This window comes from Nerophis ophidion, linkage group LG15 (assembly GCF_033978795.1).
Source record: "Nerophis ophidion isolate RoL-2023_Sa linkage group LG15, RoL_Noph_v1.0, whole genome shotgun sequence".
NCBI lineage: Eukaryota > Metazoa > Chordata > Actinopteri > Syngnathiformes > Syngnathidae > Nerophis > Nerophis ophidion.
In genome coordinates, this window is record NC_084625.1 from 22,619,043 (window position 1) to 22,645,021 (window position 25,979).

At 41.8% G+C, this 25,979-nt stretch overlaps 1 protein-coding gene across 2 annotated transcripts in view; it reads right to left on the bottom strand.

The window, feature by feature from the left end:
* Window positions 1–689: 689 nt before the first annotated feature.
* Window positions 690–25,979, bottom strand: part of arfgef1 (ADP-ribosylation factor guanine nucleotide-exchange factor 1 (brefeldin A-inhibited)) — a 67,515-nt gene continuing 42,225 nt past the window's right edge. For both annotated transcript variants that reach the window (XM_061921846.1, XM_061921845.1), the window contains 30 exons: window positions 25,734–25,968; window positions 25,191–25,290; window positions 20,614–20,753; window positions 20,422–20,530; window positions 17,053–17,254; window positions 16,876–16,987; window positions 15,105–15,310; window positions 14,940–15,024; window positions 14,122–14,287; window positions 13,663–13,814; window positions 13,470–13,598; window positions 13,232–13,390; window positions 12,937–13,081; window positions 12,043–12,133; window positions 11,931–11,971; window positions 11,679–11,848; window positions 11,268–11,419; window positions 10,862–11,034; window positions 10,609–10,769; window positions 10,375–10,505; window positions 8,975–9,104; window positions 8,777–8,912; window positions 8,555–8,693; window positions 8,417–8,486; window positions 8,147–8,309; window positions 7,939–8,078; window positions 5,418–5,589; window positions 5,188–5,326; window positions 1,914–2,031; window positions 690–1,830 (listed from right to left, as the gene is read on the bottom strand). In XM_061921846.1, the coding sequence (XP_061777830.1) occupies window positions 1,627–1,830; window positions 1,914–2,031; window positions 5,188–5,326; window positions 5,418–5,589; window positions 7,939–8,078; window positions 8,147–8,309; window positions 8,417–8,486; window positions 8,555–8,693; window positions 8,777–8,912; window positions 8,975–9,104; window positions 10,375–10,505; window positions 10,609–10,769; window positions 10,862–11,034; window positions 11,268–11,419; window positions 11,679–11,848; window positions 11,931–11,971; window positions 12,043–12,133; window positions 12,937–13,081; window positions 13,232–13,390; window positions 13,470–13,598; window positions 13,663–13,814; window positions 14,122–14,287; window positions 14,940–15,024; window positions 15,105–15,310; window positions 16,876–16,987; window positions 17,053–17,254; window positions 20,422–20,530; window positions 20,614–20,753; window positions 25,191–25,290; window positions 25,734–25,968 (4,270 nt within the window). In that variant the 3' untranslated portion in view covers window positions 690–1,626. The remainder of the gene's footprint in view (window positions 1,831–1,913; window positions 2,032–5,187; window positions 5,327–5,417; window positions 5,590–7,938; window positions 8,079–8,146; window positions 8,310–8,416; window positions 8,487–8,554; window positions 8,694–8,776; window positions 8,913–8,974; window positions 9,105–10,374; window positions 10,506–10,608; window positions 10,770–10,861; window positions 11,035–11,267; window positions 11,420–11,678; window positions 11,849–11,930; window positions 11,972–12,042; window positions 12,134–12,936; window positions 13,082–13,231; window positions 13,391–13,469; window positions 13,599–13,662; window positions 13,815–14,121; window positions 14,288–14,939; window positions 15,025–15,104; window positions 15,311–16,875; window positions 16,988–17,052; window positions 17,255–20,421; window positions 20,531–20,613; window positions 20,754–25,190; window positions 25,291–25,733; window positions 25,969–25,979) is intronic.

Sequence of the window (25,979 nt, forward strand, 5' to 3'; positions counted from 1 at the left end):
AAACATTCCAAAAATTGTGCTTCATCTACATCATTTTTACTATACTCATTGTCACAACTTTGTTCTCTCAGCTCATTCTTGAAAGCATCCATACTTTTGCAGTCTTCAAGCTTTCTTTTTGTCATGCATTTTTTGTAGTTTCGTCACAGATTGTGAAAACTTGAAGATGACCCCTTGTAGTAATATCAAAATCATTAGTAAACATATGATGCCTGCTCAGTAGCCTTGTGGTTGGAATGTCCACCCTGAGATTGGTAGGTTGAGTTCAAACCCCGGCCGAGTCATACCAAAGACTATAAAAATGGGAGTCATTACCTCCCTGTTTGGCACTCAGCATCAAGTGTTGGAATTGGGGGTTGAATCACCAAAATGATTCCCGAGCGTGGCCTCCGCTGCTGCTCACTCCTCTATTTTGAGTGGAAGAAGGGGATGGGGCAAATGCAGAGGGTAATTTCACCACACCTAGTGTGTGTGACTATCAGTGGTACTTTAACTTAATTTTGAATGCTGTTCTCATGTGTGTTGAACCGGCCTATTTAAGCCATCACATTGCTCATGGAAATACATTTATTTTTGTAATAATTTTGTTAGTGTCTAATTAAGGGCAAATGTATGTTTACATTTTTGTGTATAAGGCAGGAATTGCGTGTCAAAATGGCATTTAATAACGGTGGCAGCATCTTGAGATCTCATGTTCAAAAACTTTATTGACCTAGAACCTGATTAGAATGCCAGAGGGATGTATCGTACAGAAAGTTGTACATAATCTTTTTTTTTGCAACATAGAAAACTTTACATTGCTGCATCATTTACATTGTTTCTACATCCATGAGGACTGCATCCCAATCATACATAAAGCACAGCTAACATCTCTCATTGCTTCTATACATATTACTTAACCCCGAACCCAAGAAAAAACAAAACAAATTCAATATATTATTAACTTTTGATTTTGTACACGAGTGAAAACTAAGGTAAAACATGAAAACAGGTTGTTTAAGCAGCTAGCATCATAATGCTCTCGACTTCCAGTTTCAAAAGCACAGTCAACGCGTCTCCTTTTTAAAAACCTAACAATATATAAAATGGAATAATTTAACCCTTCACTTGCTGTTCAACTACAAATCATACCGTGTGTGGGAGATGTTACAGTCAAATAAATGATCAGAGAAGTAAAATCTCCAGTGCATTCCAATATGGAGTTCAAGTGCAGCAAATCCAGAGAAACAAATACAAAATAAATGAGATCTAGTGTTATAAGATTACATTACATAGAAGTATGTCTGTACAACTAGTTTTGTCAGGCTAATCGATATTAGTGGTAGCCATTTGGGTGCAGGGAAATGTCACATTTTGTAGTTGTGTTGAATATTTGCAAACCACGCATTCGTTACAATTTGTTTATAAATATACAGTAAGAAGCACACTTGTGTTTTTTAAAATATATTCCATCTGAGCAGGTCAGAGATATGCGTTACGATCAGCAGTGTGGAGCTACAAACTTTCCGTGCCGATAGCCAACCTGCGAGGCAAAGGGCTTGAGGCTGCAGGCAGGTGGCGCCAGAGTAGCTGTGAGTCATCTGCAAGTGTTGGACCACATGGAGACATAAGCCTGAGGCAACATGGTCACTGAGCTTCCTTCTCTGCTTCAAGGCTCGTCTCTTGCCCGCCGGCGTCCGGTTGCTTTTCGCTTGCAGGAAGCGGCGCAATGTGAAAAACGAAGCCAATGCGCAAGTAGAACCTTCTCAGGACGGCCCGGAGCTCTGGGATGAGGTCAAACTGCATGATCTCGCACAGGAGCGGGTAGTACCTGGACGCATGGGCCCTGAACTGACGGTAAGAAACACCAGACGGCATTTGTCAAATGATGGTTACAAAGTCACAAGACTCCCTTTCCTTTTGTCAACACCCACCCGCTCGTCGCTGATATTCAGCACCCTGGTGAGGAAGAGGAGCAGCAGGTTGGTCCAGGCCTCCCTGTGGCTCTCAGAGGTCAACGCCAAGAAGTACGCCACAGCCTCACTGCACACACTAAACAACAAAGAAAGATGAAAAATTACTGTACTGACTTGAATATGAGACAAAATTTGTTTGCACATAGTAAACAGACACAGGGATGCGTTCACATTTTGCACGTTTGGTTCTGTTAAAAGGAACCCAGAGTTTGAATGTACGATTGCAGTCTGAGTAATAATCACAGTCTCATGATTACTAAGCATTGATTCATTTCATAGCAGAAAAAATCACAATAATCCTAACAGATTATGATGTTATTTATTATTGTCGGCAAGAACAGAAATTAAATAACATAGTAATAGTACTAAATAATAAATATAAACTATTTTAATGTTTTACACTGGCTGTTTTTTTTATCTGTCCTGTACAGCCACTCAAGCAAATCATAGTGTTGATGGAGATGCCCATATCTGCTGGATCTGTGTTAAAAGTTTGGTTATAATTTTAATAAACAAAACTTAAGTTTCTTTTGTTGAAACGTTTATCAGAGGAAAGTAGTTAATCATTGAACTGGCAACCACTGTTTTTTGAATTCTGAATCGAATCATTAAATCCCTAAGAATTGAATCGTGTAGTGCCCAAAGATTCACAGTCCTTCTTCCTATATAAACGTACATTGCCAATACTTTATTCAACATAGATATCTCTATTTGAAATGGTCACTGAATGAGAACCAGTTGCTGTTTGTTTACACATACAGTAATTGACTCGACACTAAGCTATTGAATGTAAATAACATGTTTATATTTACCCCAGTTCTTCATGAATAAACGTTCCATTACCATTATTTAAATTAAAGATTATGTCTTACTTACTTTGGTGTGTAAAGCAGCACCGTATTGCATGTATTAGACCCTTTAGCCACAACTTTCTTTCGGCAGGTTTTGAAGATGGGTGAACCATCATCTTTTGGGCCGGAAAAGTTATTTGGTTTTCGTTCCGTGCAAATTGTGCACATACAGTGGGGCAAAAAAGTATTTAGTCAGCCACCGATTGTGCAAGTTCTCCCACTTAAAATGATGACAGAGGTCTGTAATTTTCATCATAGGTACACTTCAACTGTGAGAGACAGAATGTGAAAAAAAATCCAGGAATTCACATTGTAGGAATTTTAAAGAATTTATTTTTAAATTATGGTGGAAAATAAGTATTTGGTCAATAACACAAATTCGACTCAATACTTTGTAATATAACCTTTGTTGGCAATAACAGAGGTCAAACAATTACTATAAGTCTTTACCAGGTTTACACACACAGTAGCTGGTATTTTGGCCCATTCCTCTATGCAGATCTTCTCGAGAGCAGTGATGTTTTGGGGCTGTCGCCGAGCAACACGGACTTTCAACTCCCTCCACAGATTTTCTATGGAGTTGAGGTCTGGAGACTGGCTAGGCCACTCCAGGACTTTCAAATGCTTCTTACGGAGCCACTCCTTCCTTACCCGGGCGGTGTGTTTGGGATCATTGTCATGCTGGAAGACCCAGCCACGTTTCATCTTCAAAACTCTTACTGATGGAAGGAGGTTTTGGCTCAAAATCTCACGATACATGGCCCCATTCATTCTTTCCTTAACACGGATCAGTCGTCCTGTCCTCTTAGCAGAAAAACAGCCCCAAAGCATGATGTTTCCACCCCCATGCTTCACAGTAGGTATGGTGTTCTTGGGATGCAACTCAGTATTCTTCTTCCTCCAAACACGACGAGTTGAGTTTATACCAAAAAGTTCTATTTTTGTTTCATCTGACCCCATGACATTCTCCCAATCCTCTGCTGTATCATCCATGTGCTCTCTGGCAAACTTCAGACGGGTCTGGAGATGCACTGGCTTAAGTAGGGGGACACGTCTGGCACTGCAGGATTTGATTCCCTGTCGGCGTGGTGTGTTACTGATGGTAACCTTTGTTACTTTGGTCCCAGCTCTCTGCAGGTCATTCACCAGGTCCCCCCGTGTGGTTCTGGGATTTTTGCTCACCGTTCTCATGATCATTTTGACCCCACGGGATGAGATCTTGCGTGGAGCCCCAGTTCGAGGGAGATTATCAGTGGTCTTGTATGTCTTCCATTTTCTGATAATTGCTGCCACAGTTGATTTTTTCACACCAAGCTGCTTGCCTATTGTAGATTCACTCTTCCCAGTCTGGTTTAGGTCTACAATTCTTTTCCTGGTGTCCTTCGACAGCTCTTTGGTCTTGGCCATAGTGGAGTTTGGAGTCTGACTGTTTGAGGCTGTGGACTGGTGTCTTTTATACAGATAACGAGTTCAAACAGGTGCCATTAATACAGGTAACGAGTGGAGGACAGAAGAGCTTCTTAAAGAAGAAGTTACAGGTCTGTGAGAGCCGGAGATCTCCCTTGTTTGAAGTGACCAAATACTTATTTTCCACCATAATTTACAAATAAATTCTTTAAAATTCCTACAATGTGAATTCATGGATTTTTTTTCCCACATTCTGTCTTTCACAGTTGAAGTGTACCTATGATGAAAATTACAGACCTCTGTCATCATTTTAAGTGGGAGAACTTGCACAATCGGTGGCTGACTAAAAACTTTTTGGACCCACTGTATAAGCATTATGTTCGTTAATAGCGAATGAGGAGGACTGAAACACACGGTATAGTGGCGCTTTTGCGGTGAAATCATTTGTGATGTTTTTAATCACGGTTAATCGTTGTATCCCTGGTGTGGACGCGATCATCCGAACCCTGAGGAGGAATTAATTACAAGATGACGATGATCAACAAACTGTTCAAAAACATGATTTTAAAAAATAAGAATTTTGTCTCAAAAAATGTTTTCCAAAACAGTGTCTTGGGGGAAAAAAGTGTAATTTCGGTTTGTCTTATATTTGGGTCAATACGGTAAAATTAAAGACAAAAAAATGTAATATCGAAGAGTCTGATCAGGAGGAAAGGGTAAACTAATGCTAATTAGCTCCTGATTGATGGGATTATGAAAATGATCACAGTTTCAGAAGGCTATGACCTTTAACCTCTATTCTCAAACACTGCAACAATACCATCTGTTAGCCATTAAGCACCTCACTTTCCTTTACTCCACACATGACTACCTCCCACTAATCAGAGTGTCTGGTGGCGTATTATGGTCTGTCTAGCAGGGTGTCCACGTTCCCATGAAGCTGATTTCCCCTCAACACTCAATCATCGTCTTACTCGAGCAGTCGCCTCTGGACCTCCTCCCAGGCATCCTGCCGCGTCTGGTCCGTGTACATACGGAAAAGGATGCGCAGGCTGCACGCCAAGCTGCTGGTCTCCTGCTTCAACAGGTTAGGCTTGGACTTTCCTTTAAAACCTGCAGTGCACACACACACACACACACAAGTAGTCACACACGCAGCATGGCCTTCCATAAATGCCACAACACAGTCAAGTACGAGAGTGACCTGCTTTCCACAGTAGAGTCCTCTGCTCGTTGTTGGAGTTGAACGCCTTGGCAAAGCGGTGTGACTCCAGCAAGCAGTCCAGCAACTTGAAAAGCTGCTGCGAGGTCAGGTAGCGGAACATGCCCTGGTCTTGTGTCTCCGGGGGGACGTCTGAGGCGTTTACAGCACCCCGCTAAATACAAGACACAGAGGATTATTGAACACATTTCCTCTTGCTACAAACCAAAAAAAAATGTTTTTGATGGGGTTACTAAGCCAAGCTTCTCTATCCATAGCACATTTTTGTGAAGCTAGCTGTGTCCAAAGTGTCTTGCTAAGGTGAAAAAAAAGATTTGGTAGGGAGAAAAGGTCAAATTCAACCACATTTAGGATCATTTTTGGAGCTTTCCTGTATTTTACAGCATTAATGGCTTGAATCTAGGCTATTGACTTTTAATATAGCGATGAAGGGCTACAGTGATACAAAGAGGAATGGGCAAAACAGCCCAAAGATCGGTTTGCCAAGCTTGTGGCATCGTATTCAAAAAAACTTGAAGCTGTAATTGCTGCCAAATGTGCATCAACAAAGTATTGACCAAAGGCTGTGTATAGTTATGTACATGTGGTTCTTTATTTTTGCTGAATAAATAAAAAAAACTTTTCACATTGTCATTATGGGGTATTGTTTGGAGAGTTCCCGCCTTCCGCTCAATTGTAGCTGAGATAGGCACCAGCGCCCCCCGCTACCCTAGAGGGGATAAGCGGTAGAAAATGGATGGATGGATGGATGGTTTGGAGGGTTTTGAGAACAAAAGTGAATGTATTTCATTTTGGAATAAGGCTGTAATGTAATGTGAGAAAAAGGGAAGCGCTGTGAATACTTTCCGGATGTGCTGCATCTTTTAGCTTTTAAAATTAAAAATATATTTTTTAAATATTTTGTTGTGTCAGAAGATACCCATTCGTCACATAAAATGTACCTAAATTCAACATTATTTAATACACATGGCTAAACAGTAGTGATGCACAATTTGTATTTATCTGTATTTCAGGCAGATACTGTAAACTTCCTGCTTTTCAAGATTGATACATATAACCTATCTATTAGGGGTGTACAAAAAAATCAATTCACATCCAAATCGCAATTTTTATTCATCAGATAATTAAAAAACAAAAACAAAGTTAAAATATTATTGTTTAAGTATTATTTAAAAAAAAAAAGTTTTTAGGCCGTCTCCATGAAACCAGAAGCAGCTTTCCTAACCGGTGAACTGTTTTGAAAAGGTTTCATTATATTTATTATACAAAATAATACATTGCGAATCGAGAATGAATTCTGAATCAAATCGTCACCCCAGGAATCAGAATCAGATCGACTTGTTAGATGACCAAAGATTCACACCCTTATTATTGATGTATATCATATTTTTAATGTACATTTGAGTGTTTTTTTATGCTCACTGGTGGTAAGAAAATGTCAAACAATGCTGGATTTGAAAAACTCTTCCTGTAGATTTGTCCGAACCAAATATGACATCACATCAATAAATCAGTGAAGCTTGTATGTCCTGATAATCGATGGGCATGGTCTACATTTTAACTGATACTAGTACCAAACCTGTACTAAAAAAATTATAAACAGGCACATTTGTGCAAAAACAAAAACCAATTAGTTTTAAGGAATTTTGTTCCACAAGTTTTTTACTTAAGGGGTATAAATTAAATACAATCTTCAACCAATTGTCAGAATTTTGCAGCAATACGGAAAAAGCAAAAAACGCCTTACTTGAGTTGAGAATGTATAATGCTCAAAATACCTAGTGTCCCTGAATGCAACCTTGCTCACAGTAACAGTCGTGAGAAAGTGTGTTGTTGTAGTTACTGAAGAGGCTAGCGCTGTAATGAGGGCTGCTCTTGCTGTGTTAAGGTTGGCAATAAAGTTGAAAAAGACCCTTTGTGTTTCTTGTCAGGATGCTACGTTACTTCCACAATTTTACCGCTGAGCACTTGTTGCAGTTGGATGAGTCTGCATTCACTTTGCACCGGAATAAGGCACTGTTGTCGCGTGTTTCCCGCATTGAACAAAGAGAGCACCGTCTACCAAATCAAATTCCTTGTGTGTTGAACATACTTGGCCAATAAATCTGATTCCGATAGCTTCTTCTTTTTCTGTTTGTTTTTGTTTAGTGAGTGGCCAGTGAGGTTTGATGTGTAGAAGACAGGTGTTTTATTTCCCCTCGCTGAGTGTTTGCAAGGCATTTGGTTCAGGTGGCACGCCGGATTGGATGTCTCCCTCTGATGAGTAGTGAGGTCTGGCAGTTTGGAACATCCCCTGAGGTAAGGGAGCTTGATTTGTTTACCCTAATTCCCCTACAAAGCAGTATGGGTAATCTCGCCTCATTGGAGCATTTTATTTAAAATTTCTACCAGTTATCGAAGTTATTGGATTATTGGTGTGATGTAATAATTTCCAATATTGACCCGATAATCGTGCGGCCCTACAAAAAAGCCAACGTCTTCACTGGACTACAGTTGTTTGTACCTGAGCTGCAGCCAAGTTCTCTGCATCTTCCTTCTTACTGGTGGCGGGAAAGAAGACAATGTTGTCGATGGTCTGGATCAACTCCAGCTGCACCACGCACTTAATGAGCAAGGCTGCGAACAAGCGTTGCTCCAGCCCCCCTGCGGAACATCAAGCTCAGAACCTCCTTGGATGTGTGTCGCTTTCCCTTTTAAAAGACCTCACTCACTCGCAGAGCTCCGGCTCCTGACACCATCCTCGTTGGGCACAGCGGGGTTGGCGCCCTGTTGGCTCTGATGACGGCTCTCCACTGTGACCCTGTCGGCACTGCTGATGGAGCGCTGGTCATCGGGGCGGAGCTGCAGGTCCACTGACTTCTGGGAAATGGAGTCCTGAGAAGAAGGAGGACAGAAATTAAGACAATCTGGCAGACAAATACGGGAAACCATCTAGAGCACATGTAAGTAACAAATGGTGATTAATTTGGCGGAAGTCTCACCAGCTGCTTGTCTGACAGACTTTGTGTAAAGTGTTCTCCGTCTGCTCCTGCTGGCCTCCATGTTAACAGCCTGAGATACATGGAACACAATCATCAGATACTGTTGGCTTTAGGATCAGTACGTCTTGCAAGGCTTACGCGTTAGGGATTGTGGTCTTGAAGATGTCCAGCATGCAATTGCATGTCTTGTTCCACGTCTCGGGGGAGAATTTCTCACCATTCAGTATGACGACATTCTCCAGACAGTTAGTGCCTGAGCGGGCGAGCTGCTCATTATCTGCACACACACAAGCAAACACAGATGGTGACGCCAAAAAAAGCAATCTCGAATGTCCTAGAAGTAGAGCTTCGTGCACCCACCTTGCTGCACACACCAGTAGAGCTGAGCTAAAATGTCATCCAGCAGCACGTCGTTCAGCGACTCAAAGTACTGTGTGAAGACGTCGCAGATGGCGTAAAGTGCGTGGTTGCAGGTGGTCGTCATCCACTCCGCTTTCTGTGGAGGTATCAAGGCCTCGGTGAGCGTCATGAAAGTTTTCTCAGAGGGTGGTGACTTACCTCGGTCTGTTGCTCGGGCAGCTTCATGTTGTCGAAGATCCTGAAAACGATCCTGAAGAGGTCTTGCCACCAGTGCTTCTCGAAGGTGTGCCCATATGTTTTCATAACTTCAAACATTACCGTCAAGCCCCTTGAAAAAACATACAGAGTAACATTGCCAATTTCCACTTTATATTTTTTATCCAAGAGAGTGAGGCTGCATTAAAAGGACACCAGCAACCACACGTCGAGCAGCACTAGCCAGCAAGCTAAAAGCCCACAACAGCTCTTAAGACAATAAGGAGTGAGGTTAACCACACTAGTTGGCATTTGTTAAACTAAGGCAGGGCTATTCACCTGATGACCTAGGAGCAAATCCAGCCCTGTATTGACCCCATACGCTCCCCTGCGTTCATTTCAAAACTTGGGAAACATTTTTGAAGCAAATTCCTAAAAATGACTAGAGTGCTCCTGTTGTATAAAGGAACTTGGACCATGTAAACACATTGGCAAATCCTTGCATTGACATTTTAACCTTGCTAGCAAACAAAGAACACTGGGGTTCAAATTTGTGATTTACAATTGAGGCCTTTCTCTAGACACCCCTTCAAAATCTCTCCTTTTAGGTAGTTAAAATTGTTTTTCCCTGTCACGTGATTTATGTAACAAATGTGTTGCTGAAGCTTGTTTACTTTAGATCCAGTCAGTAGTCATTTGTTCAACTTCTTTAGTCATACAAGTGGTAATCCTCAAAGTACCATTTTAGGTCCTCTCTTTTTCATCATTTGTGCTATTCAACTGCTGGCGCGCAAGTTTAGTTACAAAATCTTGCGAGAGACTCGCATTTTTGCAACGGATTCTTAAAAACACTAAAGTGCTATCATGTAGATGATCTTTGACTTACTTTATTGCAGAAGGTCCTTAAAAACAGCACAGCGTTTCTGTAACTCTTACAAAATATCCATCCATTTTCTACCGCTTATTCCCTTCAGGAACGCGGGGGGCGCTGGAGCCTATCTCAGCTACAATCGGGCGGAAGGTGGCGTACACCCTGGACAAGTCGCCACCTCATTGCAGGGCCAAGACAACATTTACACTCACATTCACACACTAGGGCCAATTTAGTGTTGCCAATCAACCTATCCCCAGGTGCATGTCTTTGGAGGTGGGAGGAAGCCGGAGTACCCGGAGGGAACCCACGCAGTCACGGGGAGGACATGCAAACTCCACACAGAAAGATTGAACACAGGACTACACAGGACCAAATAAATAAAGCAACATCTAATGTGTACTGTAGAGGACACTGGTTCTCCAGAATATACTAAATAAGACTAATAATGAAGGGAGAAGTACAGCCCCGGTCCTTAGCTTTCTGGAAATGTGGCTTCCAAAACAATTCGGTACACAAACTAGCAACACACCTGGTGCGGACGTCCAGTTTACACCTGTTGATGATGCAGGAGAGCTCAAAGAGAATGGGAAACCAGCCTCGCACCCACACACGGTCCTCTGGTGCTACATTCATGTCATCACTGGTGTAGTCTTTGAAGGCCTGCCACAAAAAGGTAAGCAGTTATTACATAATGTTGTTGCTTTAAGGACCGGATATGAGGCGCTTGAGCAGGATTATGCATTATCCAGGAAGTGATGACCACCTGTGGCCTTTCCGAGACATATTTGGCGCAGTGTCTGATTAGGCGAATGGCTTCCATGCTGGTGTCTGGAAAGGAGGCGTTGCAGGCAAACTCCGACAGACACTTGACAGCGTCCTGGAAGGAGTCGATGGTGGCTGCAAAGTGCTTCTCGAATACATTCGCTTGGAGAGGAAATGGGAATCATTATGTTCGATGTTTTTTTTTAACACAACAAATAATTCCTATTAAGCAGTCTTGAGTGTGAAGCACTCACTGACGATGTGCCCCGTGGTCTGAAAGGCCAGCTCCACAATGCTCTCGTCCTGGTCGGATGCAGCCAAGTGGAAGACAGAGAAGATATTCTTCCAGCCAGAGCGAATGTTCGCCGCCTGGGAGTTCACCATCTGAGCAATGCAGCGCACCACCATGTCTCGGATGGTGGGCGACCTGAAGGAGGCATGAAGGGAGGAGTGTTGAGGGAAGGATAATTGTCGACAAAGCTGCTGTGTCGTTGATGAACTATTGAAAAGGCAGCATAAGCGAGATGACACTTTGCTGCAACCTGCCATCGCCAGAGAGATCTATACTTCCACTGATTATCTTGCATCAATGGGAAAACTACAGAGCCTCATTTATAGCTGAGGAACTGAAACGGGTAAGGTCCACTGCTTTCTTCATACCTGTTCTTCTTCATGATGTGCTCAAACGGCCGCAGGAAATCCTTCTGAAATCTGAAGTTGGCCAGCTCGCCCTTTTCCAAGAACTTCATGGACAGCTGCCTGAGGGAGTCCACTGCGAAAATGGCCACGTCTTCATTGGAATTACAGCCCACCTGCCAGGGGATAGTGGATGTGATAAAAAAAAAACAAAAAAACTTCTAGTGCTGTCATGCCAGAACAATAGATGGTGCTACAACTTTAAACCATTAGGCCATTTTAACCAATCAAAAGCCTGAAGAAACAAATTTCTGGAAAAGACATTTAAATAGGTAGGTTCACAGCTCACATCTATTTTGTTGCATTAAATATTCAACTAAACTTATCTAAAACGCTCAAGTTGAATCCCTTCTATGCCACTGAATTGTGGCCCACCTTGTTGAAGTGGTCTCCGATGACCTCCCAGATCCTGGACCACTGCAGCCTGATGCGGCCCATGTTGTAGTAGGAGATCTCCACTATTTTCTGCAGGCTGAACATTCGCGGGTGCGTGGGCGAGGCCAGCTCATCCATGGACACGGCGCACAGCCAGCGCACAAAATCCACTTGACGCACAGAGAGATGTTCTCAATGAGCAATGAACTCTCTCAACAATGACTTCAAGGGGTTAATCAGTCTTGGACTCACCTATTGCATTGCCATCAAGTCTGGTAGAACCTGTGAATATCCTAAAGCAGAGAAAACATGACAATAAAGTCTTTGAAATTATGTTTAACAATGCTTAGTGTTTTTGTTGTACCTGTCCACAGCCACCACCACACTCTGAGAGCTGGTTTCTCCGATGGACTCCTGAATACTGGCAATCTGCTTCCGGTCCACCGTACCACCAACTGCACAACAGGACACAGAGGTGATCAGTAACAGCAGATTTGACTCGTTTGTCAAGATGTTGGCCTCAATACACCTGGGCCAATAACATGTTTCTGTACGATAAATATTGTCCCACAAATTTTTATAAAATATTTTGTAGTCAGCACCATTGTATTATGTAATCGTAATTCAGTATATAACACTAATAATAAAAGTTACCCTTTAAAACGCTATAATCGTTCATCTCTCATCAGTATTTTTATCATTGTAATTGGAAGGTGAAAATCTTTCTTATCTTAAAATAAACAAACAATAAAAATTTGATTTACTCAATTTCTGTGAACAAAAATTGCCCATTAATAAATATTTTATATCTTGAAGTACACTTTTTTCCCTAGTTGGGAAAACAGTGTCATGCGTTTGTTTCGTCGATTTATTATTCCCACACTGTGACATTTGGATTTGCAATTATCGTTTTTCCTCATAATCGTTGTTACCTTGCGCTGCTTCTCACTTGCGAGTCGCAACGAGCAAAGCTCTCTGTCCGTGCATCGTGTGTGTGTGTGTGTAAGCTAGCGGTCTCGCTTTGGCATAACCAAAACAAAGATTTTGGATGACTTATGAGAGAGGATTCACTTGGTTTGTTTACTTCTTCTATTACATAAACAAACTCAAGTGCTGAGAGTGATGCACAAAGTGAGACAGAGAAAAAAAACACCCACACAGAGAATGTTTTGATGCGGGCGAAGTTATTTTTCATTTATCGTTGATTAATTGATTGAATAACCCAGGCCTAGACATAACAGAATGAGGTGCTACTAACCCAGGCCCAAGTACTCATCGTTGTTCTGCTCCTTGGTGCTGGCCAAAAAGCCCTCTCTGCCCCGCACTGTCCCTGAAATGTAGCGGGCCTTCACCCCGGTGCCGATCAGCTGAGCCAGCTCCAGCTGACTGATGCACTTCATGATCTGAATGGATAAAAACATTCACACTGATTTATAGCATGAACACCTTGGAACATGTCCTCAATTGCCTTAAGAAAAAATGAGGAAATATTTCACAAGTGTACCTTTTATAAATGACAATAATGTACTGATCTGACAGTTAAAAAGGCTAACCTCGTGCCAGGAGTTTCCCAGGTAGTTTCCGTCGGTGTGTGCCACAGTGATGAGCGTCTTGATGGTGTCGATGTTCTTCTGCTTCATTTCGGCGATGCCCGAGCTGGCGGTGAGCAGCGTGAACCTGGCCAGGGCCTGAACGTAGGCGTCCCTCTCCAGCTGAAATAAACAACAAGCCCAGTCCAAATTAGTCAGAACAGATAAGAGGCCAAGCCCCTCCCGTTTTAGACTCCAGCACCTGTATGGAGAAGATGCATGCTATTCTGATGGCGCAGCGGATGCCTTCTAGACACAGCGACGCCACATCGGGGTCGTCGCAGTCTTGCAGGCCCACGCTAAACGCGGCAAGGAAGGGAGTCCACGCCAACTGAGAGTAAACAACAACAGTTTAGCATGTAGTGGGCGACAGCGAGCATTTGGTGGCGTTCTACCTTAAACATAGGCCTGACGTGCTCCAGGTGCGTAGCACTGGTGAACGGAGCCTGCACGTGGCTGACGGCCTCCATCAGTGCTTTGGCCGTCTTGGCCATCTGCTCCATCTCCACGTTGTAGAGGAGACGGCGTTGCTTCTCGCTGGCCACACCTAAGCACAACACCACAATATGAACACACAGGAAGACCACTTAGCAGTATTTTGTTATCTTGTGACAACAAGCAAGGCCCACAAATACTGAATTCTACAATAACTTTTTTTTTCAATTTGAACTGTAATTCCTCAACTTCCCCACTAGGTAGAGCAACTGCAGTTCAATCAAACAAACTGTAATGCAGGACAAAATCCAGTAAATGTCCCAGGTGATACATTGTAGTGGTCTACAACTGTGCATTTCTGGTGTTAGTGCTATTAATACTGGCTCATGATTTGAATGATATTTTACCAAAACACTCACTGTGCTTGCTGGACTTGATGGTTAGCTCTTTTGTCTCCTTCATAGCGATCTTTTTTCCTGCGATCTCATCATAGATGGCTGACAGATATTCCTCCGGGAGGTCTTTGCTGTCGTTGATTCCGCGATTCATCTTGATGTACTGTTCCTTTGTCATTTTATTCTTCACCTTATTATGCGTGGGGAAAAAAAGGCAAAGGATGACAATATGCTTCCAGTAAATGTTCCAGTTAATGTCTCCGATCAATTAACCATCTGTTGTCAACACTGGCATTAACAACTGTGGCTGTAAGCAACCTCATAATGATGTTGTATTATTTAATCCAAAAGATGACAGGAGTTGCAATAATGGTCATTTATATACCTCTGCATGTATTTTAAAATGGTAGTTGCGCTATTCAGCTGTTATAGTTGTCGTCTTATTTCAGCTAATAACACAGAGTAAGCAGTTTGCCTCTTACTGCCATTACAAAATAATTCTGTTGCTGATATTTCTTGCAATACTCTTGTTAATAAATGTGCTTTCTCATTTACTAAAGTCGTTAGAGTTCAAATTATATATGAATATATTAAATAATATTTAAAATACAATAATTAACTTACAAAAATCTTAATATTTAATTCATATATTAATACTTTATGGTTTAAATATTTCATTGTAAAATAAATATTAACATATTAAATAATCAACATAAAATTATTAATTTTAATATATATTAATATTTAACTAACAATTACATTTTGAAAACATAAAAATATTTGAAGTTTTGGTGAATAAAAGCCCTGTTTATAATTGTATTTTGTAGTACCGGTATACATACTTGTGGACTGTGAAGGTCAGTTGTCAGCATGATAATAGAGTAGGCAAGCACGTAGGCTGTGTCTGCGCTCGCAAAGAGTGTTTGCCTGCAAGTCAAAACATGTTTCGAATGCAACCAATTTCATTCAACCTAATCCATAGCTTGGAGATACTCATTCTTTCTTACCCCTGATTGCACTCGAGGTATCTGGCGGCAAATTTCTCCATGAGCCGGTCGATCTTTTGGGCCTCGCCGGGCAGCCGAAAGCCCTCCAGAAATATCCTGAGCGCCGAGACAAAGTCTTTGCCTTGGAAGTCCATTTGATCCACGTAGGCATACATCACCTCTTTATTAAAACGGTCATTATCGCCAAGAAACTCCCCCACTTGAGTCTAACGGAGAGAGACCAAAGACAGAGGAGGCTGATTTAGTTGTACTTGTAAAATAATGTGCACCAGCTCTAATCTACTGGCAACCTTTTTGACATCAGACAATCCCACATGTTCAGTCTACAACTTCACCCGCTTATTCCAAAAAACAACAGAAAACTAGGATCTATGTTTTGTATTTTGCAGTAAATCCTTCAAAATTGCAGACTGCTACTGTTATATATAATGTCTTTGACTGGCATTTTTACAGTCGATTCCTATTAACAGCAGAAAACTATCATACATAGAATATTTGACTTACATTGTTGCAATAGATTCTTAATCAGCAGTCCACACATAGTGGTCATATGTAATATTTCAAACTACCATTTTTGCAGTAGATTCCGAAAAATAGCAGAGCTCTCCATTCATACATAAGAAGCTTTCACTTGCATTTTTGCAGTCAATCTTGAAAAAGAGGAGGCCATTCCTGCCCACATACAATCCTTAAAATCAAATTTTTTCTATAGTTCCTTAAAAAAATGCAGATTACTCACGACACAAAAAAATAGCAGACCTCTCCTGTCATACATAAAATACCTTTGATATGCAGTTTTGCTGTCGGTCCTTAAAAACAGCGTGTTCCTGCCATACATTAGATCTTTGACTTGCATTTCTGTAGTCAATCTCTAAAAACAGCAAAGTGCTCATGCCATACAGAATATTTTTTTATCACATTTGTGCAATAGTCCCTTAAAAACAGCATAGTGCGCCTGTCTTACATAGAATTTTAAAGTAGCACTTTAGCAGTAGATTCCTAAAAATTAGGGATGTGCCGATCGATCGGCCTGCGATTGGTATCGGTAAAGAATGTGATCGTGAAACGTGCCATGTGGCAGTAGATTGTTGAAGATCTTAAAATGTCTTTTATGACAATTCCAACTTTGACCAGTGCCAGTTGCTATGAAGAGTGGCATCATTTTCAGTAGACTGCATTGCAAAATTATTAATCCCCCGCCCCCTTTCCTCTCGCAAGATCCACCCAGGAATGGGGCCATATGAATCCCTTCCCTACTGTACACAGGACTTTTGACTTGCATTTTTGCAGTAGTTCCTTAAAAACTGCAGAACTGTCACATGTCGCTCCGGTCACATATGGTAAATGGTAAATGGGTTGTACTTGTATAGCGCTTTTCTACCCCTTTTTAATGGACCCCAAAGCGCTTTGACAGTATTTCCACATTCGCCCATTCACACACACATTCATACACTGACGGTGTAGATATGTAGCCAGCGTTTTTGCGGTGGGTCTTTAAAAACAGCATATTAACACATCTAAGAGGAAGATGTTATCAATGTGCACGTGGTTATGCTCCTGAAGGCTGCCCAGTTGAGTGCCCTCCCCTCCAATTAGAGTTAACATTTACGCTGCTTTCAAGCCTCGGGGCTGCATTGACCCCCTGTCACTTTAATGCTGAAGGACATTTTCATTATGTCTGTGTAGTTTAATGAAAGCGGCGGATGAAAAGGGGAGGTAACTTGTTTGTCTGCAAAAATATTCCAAAATAAACATTGGCGGAACTTCTCACCGAATCAATGCGTTCCTCCTGATGCAGGAACTGAGCCAGGTCCTCAGGCGTTGTACCCAACATGCCTTGCTCTTGAAGGTACTGGATGCCTCTCTTTGGTTTCTTGTTGAACCTTGGTTAATTCAATTAGAATGAATAATCACGTCTTTAACTGACTTTCTTTTCATGGCAACTCACAGGTCTATCCCCTGCTCGATGATCTCTTTCTGCTGTTTGAGGACCTCAAACTGCTCAGGGTTGTCCGTGCCCGACATCTGTGTGCTGTAGCTGCCGATGCCAGACGAGGCGGTGGAGTCCAGGGAGTTGATGCTCCCGTAGCGGTTGATGGTCTCGGGGGCCCGCGTCTCGCTGCTCTCCTGCTCCGACGGTTTCTCTTGGCCTGAAGGGGGGAGAGCGTACGCAAAGACGTCACGGTGGGGTGAGTGTGGCTAAACCTGTTCTACAAACACCCTCAAACCATCACAATGGAGATAGGTCAATGAGGAATGAGGCTAAATTAGAGCTAAAAGAAAACGCTATAACAAGCACATCAAATAAGAAGACTTATTTGGGGTTTGCAGTACCAGAGTAGAAAAACAAGTTGCCTCCATATTGACGTTACTACCATATATGTCTGATTAATGACACCTAAAGACTTCCAAAGTTTGCGACTAAATAGATATGATTAAAATAGTATCAATCTCACAGAGATTCCTGAACCATTTTGAAAGTTAAGAGGAAGCCAGTGACGTGATCTGTGATTATAGCTATGGTAACCACAGTTTCCTTTCCTATCAACAACAATGCTAATCAAGCAGACTTTGTGAGAGCATCAATTTTTACTTCTGGAAAAATATTATGATCCAGAACCTTATATTTTAGACCCCAAAGAGGATGAGCAGTAAGTTTTTGAAGCCAAGTGCTAAACGGATGCAGCTTTATTGTAACACTATGTGTAACAAGGGGCAGCACGGTGGAAGAGGGGTTAGTGCATGTGCCTCACAATACGAAGGTCCTGAGTAGTACTGAGTTCAATCCCGGGCTCGGGATCTTTCTGTGTGGAGTTTGCATGTTCTCCCCGTGACTGCGTGGGTTCCCTCCGTGTACTCAGACTTCCTCCCACCTCCAAAAACATGCACCTGGGGATAGGTTGATTGGCAACACTAAATTTGCCCTAGTGTGTGAATGTGAGTGTGAATGTTGTCTGTCTATCCGTGTTGGCCCTGCCATGATGTGGCGACTTGTCCAGGGTGTACCCCGCCTTCTGCCTGAATGCAGCAGAGAGAGGCTCCAGCACCCCCCGCCACCCCAAAAGGGACAAGCGGTCGAAAAATGGATGGATGGATATATGTAACAAGGGTTCTGAGCCTTTTTGACCTCAGGGCCCAACTTTTCCACTACAAAGAGGCCCGGGGCCCACTCTAATATAAACACTGAATTATTAACCTTACTGTTGATTTTATTTGTAGTTAATCATTTTATATCTAACTTACTTACAGTTTAACATTATAAACCTTGTCAAATGATACGAAAGCATTTGTTAATAACACATATTATTATCAAATATTAGGTCAGGCTTATTACATAATAAATATTAATCAAATACACTGCAAAAGAAAATACTAAAGTTGATGAAAAATAAATTTACATACAATTACACGGTGCTAAAATGAACGGATTCTAACTAAATTGATAATAAATAATAATTTAGGTGCAAATGTACATAAAGCTTCACCATTTATACAGAGCACTTGCTAGGTGCTAAACATACGAACGAACCACGATAAACCATAATAAAACAAAAACTTACTGTTATATTTCCACTCTCGCTGGGATATCGCTCAACGGGACGCTCACATAATTACATTTAGATGAAGATTCAATCAAAATCCTCAAAAAGGGTTAAAATAAAGTTGCTACAATTAGAGTCATTTATTTTCAACATTGCGGGGGATGTCAAAGTGCACCAGCCTCTCGATCCATGGCCAAATTTGTCTATTACCTGGTGAGAGCTGCATTAATTATAATCTAGAATTTACATTTAGCAAATTTGAGAAGAAGCAGAAGCAGTCACCGGCTTATAGTGTGTCAACAATAGCAGCGTAAGTTGGCATTAGGTCAACGCTATCAATGCGCAGCTAATATAGGCAGTCTGCGTTGGCGCTTATAATAACAATATCACTCATATTTGGTTGAAATTTAGGTTACGACATGTTAATAGAGTATGGTTTGTGCTTTCTGGTTGTTTTTAGAGAGAGTATAATGGGCGCAATTGAGGACCCTCGAACTGTTGACTTAATTGTTAGTTATTTATTTACAATTTCGAATGCATAAAAAAAGCCAAATGTATGTGTTATTGTCTTACATAAGGATTGTGAATGATAAAAACCACATCTCTATCCAATGCTTGTGTATTTTTGTTTATTTCCAGTATGATTGAACTGATAATAGTGATGTAGAATCTACAGACAGTACTGAATATTCAAAATGGTCGACTGAATTTGTGGCATTTTGTGACGTTTAGATGTAATTTTCACATATTTTGCAGATTGTAAATACGATTGTTTATGGTTTAATGAATACAATGAAGCACCCTTAAGCATATAAAGCCAACTTGTTTTTCCACTCTATTGGTAATTTAAAGAGAGATAGATGGATGAATGGATCGTAGCATCCAGGAGCTAACATAGGAGAAAAAATAAAGACAAAAAAAAATGTGAATAAATATTTAGTCTATTATTTTTGTTATAATTATTAGGGGGTTTTACAATTGTATTATTAATTAAATTTTACAATATTTGTTACAATAAATTATGTTATTTTGACAAACAATGCTTTATAAACAATTATTTAACACATCTATTTCATGTTACTAAAAGAATGGGAAACTAATATAACAAAAAGAAGAGTTGTAAAGAAAGCTGCAGAAACAATCTAAGGGTTCTGGTTGACTGTAACCCTGTGCCGCGTTAGGAGCGTCGGCTTACACGTCGGAAACTCTTTAAAACATTTACTACAGCGTCACAGGAAATGTGAGCTGGCATTTTGGCTCCCCATTCTTGGTTCCCGGGACAAGAGAATAAGCGGTACATCAAGGTATTATGCTTGCTGTTTGTACTGGGGTGCACTAAATGCGCTACACTGAGAGCTGTTTCTAATATTTTGGTCACCTCAGTAATCACAAAAAATGCCGATCTAATTTAACTAAAACCACAAACACCCATAGAGAAAACGGCTTTGATCAAGCTAGTCACGTCACATTACAGTCTAACAACCACTTCCATTCTACTGGTACCTGCTTTTGCTTTTCAGTCATGCACAAAAAGAAGAAAATTACAGTAAGAGTTATTATTTATATCAAATACTGTTATGTACTAGGAGCTCCTGCTACATCCCCTAATGACTTAAGGCAATGCAACATTCCTTGCCAGTGATTGAAACAGACTCGGCTCTTCAGCTTTGACAGCATAGTTAGAAGCTAAGATACATTTTTATATGTGCTTTAAATGTCATGATAGTCAAAGAATAACAATAGAAGTAGCGAGGTGACATCACAGGTGGTCTTACCAAGGCTGGTCTGTGAGTTGGGGTTGACATATTGGTCCTTGCTCCACTCCACCATACATTTCAGGATGGACACCAGACATTCAAGACCTTTCTTTCTCAAAGTTAGCTCCTAGAATGGATACAGAAATCATCATAATTTAGCACATTGCACTAATTGATTTACACACAGACAGATAGGCGAAATGGGGTCACCTGCAGGGGTGTGGTGCCGAGCTCGTGGCCGGCGCGACCCTGCGCTATTTTCGAGAGGTCATTGACCAGTCGCTCGAATATGTTGGCGGCGTTCAAGTCACAGTCGTAGTTGACGTAGATGTCCACCACACTCTGGGCATCTACAGTAAAGGACAAGTCGGCAGAGGAGTAACCTCACTACAATTAACATTTTGACTTTCATTACATGAGCTGTATGGAAATGTAGCCTTTAAAATGCAAACTGGATCCGGTTTAATCCTGTTCTAACAATATTTGATTTCCCTAAAGCCGTTTTTATGAGCACCAAATATGAGAACAATCTACTTTTAAAGGCCTACTGAAACCCACTACTACCGACCATGCAGTCTGATAGTTTTTATATCAATGATGAAATATTAACATTGCAACACATGCCAATACGGCCTTTTTAGTTTACTAAATTACAATTTTAAATTTCCCACAGAGTTTCTTGTTGAAAACGTCGCGGAATGATGAAGCGAATAATGACGTGTGTTTGTGACGTTATTGGTTGGAGGGGACATACTACATCAGCTCCACTTACGGCTAAAAGTCGTCTCTTTTCATCGCATAATTACAGAGTAATTTGGACATCTGTGTTGCTGAATCTTTTGCAAATTGTTCAATTATTAATGGAGACTATAAAAAACAATGCTGTTGGTGGAAAGCGGTGTATTGCAGGTGTATTTAGCACCGAGACACAGCCGGTGCTTCCTTGTTTGTTGTGAAGCTTTAACAGAGAGTGGTCAAGCGAACATGTTTCTCTCCGTCAACCAGCATGTTTTTGGATGGGAAAATTGTTATATATATCTTACCGGAGACATCAGTGGATTATTCGTTCTCCTGCAGTAGCTGTCAAAAAAGGCAGCTGTGAGCTTGGCTCCTCGGCTTCTCTCGGAGACACTGGCGTGTTCACCGCAGCCATCCGACTTTGAGGTATGTCTTTATAATCTCACTAAAACACTATTAAAACAATAAGCAGATAAGGGATCTTCCAGAATTATCTTGGTAAATGTGTTTAATTACATCTGAAATGCTCACACTGCCGCCGCCCGTAGCCGTCGCTTTTTATTTTATTTTATTTTTTAGTAGTCCTTCACTATCAATATCCTCATCCACGAATCTTTCATCCTCCATCAAATTAATGGGGAAATTGTCGCTTTCTCGGTCCGAATTGCTCTTACTGCTGGTGGCTCACATTATAAACAATGTGAGGAGCCCTCACACCGGTGACGTCACGTCCACATCGTCTGCTACTTCCGGTAAAGGCAAGGCTTTTTTATTAGCGACCAAAAGTTGCGAACTTTATCGTCAATGTTCTCTACTAAGTCCTTTCAGCATAAATATGGCATAATCGCGAAATGATCAAGTATGACACATAGAATGGACCTGCTATCCCCGTTTAAATAAGAAAATCTCATTTCAGTAGGCCTTTAAGAGAAGCTGAAACGCTTCACTTTTAAAGTTACTTTCCACACAGACATTATATCGCCTCTACCCTTAGCTAAGTATATAAGCCCACCATGTGTATACACCCTCCATTTTGGTACAAACAAACCAAAACAGGATTCACTACACCTTTGAAAACAAAGCCCACCAATAATCTGTTAGTCAGCTACAGATATATAAGCTGCAAGTTTGGTCATTTTGTTTTTATTAATCAAATAGGCTAACTTAGCATGTTGTCGCTATTTAATTGTGAGTGTAATTAAGCGCTGCATGGAATGCCAAATGGGACAAAATTAATTAAATAATTACTTAAATGTGTCATTAATGAATTATTACTGTATTACTTTTTTCCTAAGCTTTAAACCCTGAGGCTTATACAAATATGCGGCAAATCTATGGATTTTTCTCCGCTAAGGGCTAATTTATGGAATGGATTAAGCAAAGAACTCAATGTACTAAACTTTAGGAAACTGTTCAAAATCAAAGTGTTTGCAAAGTACAGGGAAGAAGAATTCTGATAAACATCTTGGACCTTATTAAAAAAGGAGAAAGTCTTACTCATCACGTAAAGGAGGAATACAAACATTAATGACTTGCTGTTTTGTTTGATCTTTCCGTTTTACTGCCGTTTTACAGGCACCGTTCGTAAACAATAAAGGCATGTAAACACCCATTTACAAAATATTTCTATGTAAATATCTCATTTCACAATGTACTGGTATATATCGTTAGCTTATAGTTGGTGCAGCTAATGAAACTTTTTTTTTTCTTCTAAAACGTGTCCGACTTACTGCCGGCAATGCGGAACGAGCTCCGACACTGATAGTATAGGGAGCAGACCGCCACAATCAGACAGTCCGATACCCCATAGTCTCTGAGCACTTCCCACAGGACTTCCCGAGGGACGCAGTGAAATGCCTGCTCCAAGTCCACAAAGCACATGTAGACTGGTTGGGCAAACTCCCATGCACCCTCCAGGACTCTGCCGAGAGTATAGAGCTGGTCCACAGTTCCACGACCAGGACGAAAACCACACTGTTCCTCCTGAATCCGACGTTCGACTAACCGGCGTAGCCTCCTCTCCAGTACACCTGAATAAACCTTACCGGGAAGGCTGAGGAGTGTGATCCCACGATAGTTGGAACACACCCTCCGGTTCCCCTTCTTAAAGAGAGGAACCACCACCCCGGTCTGCCAATCCAGAGGCACCGCCCCCGATGTCCACGCGATGCTGCAGAGTCTTGTCAACCAAGACAGCCCCACAGCATCCAGAGCCTTAATGAACTCAGGGCGGATCTCATCTAGCCCCGGGACCTTACCACCGAGGAGCTTTTTAACAACCTCGGCAACCTCAGCCCAGAAATAAGAGAGCCCACCACAGATTCCCCAGGCACCGCTTCCTTATAGGAAGACGTGTTGGTGGGATTGAGGAGGTCTTCGAAGTATTCCCTCCACCGATCCATAACATCCGCAGTCGAAGTCAGCAGAACACCATCCGCACCATACACGGTGTTGACAGTGCACTGCTTCCCCTTCCTGAGGCGGCGGATGGTGGTCCACAATCGCTTCGAAGACGTCCAGAAGTCGTTTTCTATGGCTTCTCCGAAGTCCTCCCATGTCCAGGTTTTTGCCTCCGCGACCGCTGAAGCCGCACACCGCTTGGCTTGTCAGTACCTGTCCGCTGCCAAAAGAACTCGGTAGGACTCTTTCTTCAGCTTGACGGCATCCCTCACCGCCGCTGTCCACCAACGGGTTCTAGGATTACCGCCACGACAGGCACCAACTACCTTGCGGCCACAGCTCCAATCAGCCGCCTCGACAATAGAGGTGCAGAACATGGTCCACTCAGACTCGATGTCCCGCATCTCCCGTGACATGTTCAAAGTTCTTCCGGAGGTGGGAATTGACAGGAGACTCTGCTAGACGTTCCCAGCAGACCCTCAAAATGTGTTTGGGCCTGTCAGGTCTGGCCGGCATCCTCCCCCACCATCGCAGCCAACTCACCACCAGATGGTGATCGGTAGAAAGCTACGCCCATCTTTTCACCCGAGTGTCCAAAACATGAGGCCGCAAATCCGATGACACAACTATAAAGTCGATCATGGAACTGCGACCTAGGGTGTCCTGGTATCAAGTGCACATATGGACACCCTTATGTTTGAACATGGTGTTTGTTATGGACAATCTGTGACGAGCACAAAAGTCCAATAACAAAACACCATTCGGGTTCAGATCCGGGCGGCCTTTCTTCCCAATCACGGCTCTCCAGGTTTCACTGTCGTTGCCAACATGAGCGTTGAAGTCCCCCAGTAGGACAAGGGAATCACCCGGGGGAGCACTTTCCAGTACTCCCTCGAGTGTACCCAAAAAGGGTGGGTACTCTGAACTGCGGTGTGGTGCATAAGCACAAACAACAGTCAGGTTCTGTCCCCCCACTCGAAGGTGGAGGGATGCTACCCTCTCGTCCACTGGATTGAATTCCAACGTGCAGGCTTTGAGCCGGGGGGAAACAAGAATTGCCACCCCAGCCCGTGGCTTCTCACTGCCGCCAACACCAGAGTGGAAGAGAGTCTAACCCCCCCAACTTTTTAAAATGATTTCACTGAATTAATGACACATTTAAGCAATTATTTAAATATGCATTCCATTATTTATTTTTGTCCCATTGGGTCAGTGTTTCATTATCGGTCAAACTCAACCGTCAATTTACATTACATAAATTAATGACACATTTCATGAAACATTTTTGTATTTAATTCCAATCATAACTTATGACATGTTAAAATATATTTCTTTTAAAGAAGTATTTAATTTTGTCTCATCTTGTCCTTTAAGAACATACCGACGTTAGTGCTGCTAACATTTGTGTCCTCCAGTTCCATTACTTAATGTTACGTTGTCGTATGTGATATGTGTATGGCCTCTATTACTAAAAAGACTTTTACAACTGTAAAAACTCCAGCATAATTTTGGACCACAAATTTCCAAACCACTGTAGCGGAGCCACTTAGACGGACTTAAAATTGCTATCAAAAATACTACAACATGAGACTGTTTTAAAATATAAAAATGCTAAATTGAAAAAAATAGATGCTAATAATAATACAGACCTGCACATATTCTAGTGAGGGTTTGTATGACCATCCATTTGTGGTCGTAGGAGCTTGTAGAGGTCTCGAGAATATAGAGGAAAATCTCCTTGAAAAAAACCTGCAGCACAGCAACAAAAGCAAGTGGTCACATGATGTCATGTTCTTTCATCAAGTAGATAAAACAGATTGTAAAACAGCTCAGACTGGACTATATGAACCAGTGGCTGTATGGGGAGCATCTGAATGAAGTATGTGCCACTTCATTAGGTACCCCTGCACTATGTGCTGTAAATACTGACACTACACCGCTTGTATTGCCCCTCATTACATTGTGTTGAATCTAGCTGAATATATGTGACAGGTATATAATATAATATAGTGTATCCATTTTCTATCACTAGTGTACTCAACCAACAGGCTCTGCAAGTTTTTCCTGAATCCTAACTGATCTTGCGGCAAAAGTAAACACACGGGAAGGCTATCGACCCTAAAAGAGCTGCACATATTTCCATTATGTCGCCTAAACCATGGCTAAAATATTTATAAAGGCCTTTTTCATACCTCAATTTGCATCTTAAGGTGCGTCTTGAAGTGCGAAAGCAGCGTCAGGAAAATAGAGAGTGAGAGCTCGAAGACCTCCGGCACTGAGGAGACGCCATTCTTGGACAGCGCCACACACAGGTACTGCTTGATGGCGTTGATGAACATCTCGTTGGTCTTGAAGATGGGTCCAGCATTCTGCAGTATGGACAGCAGCAGCTGGAGAGAGAGCACCTTTGATCGGAGCTCGTGAGACCTGAAGGATGG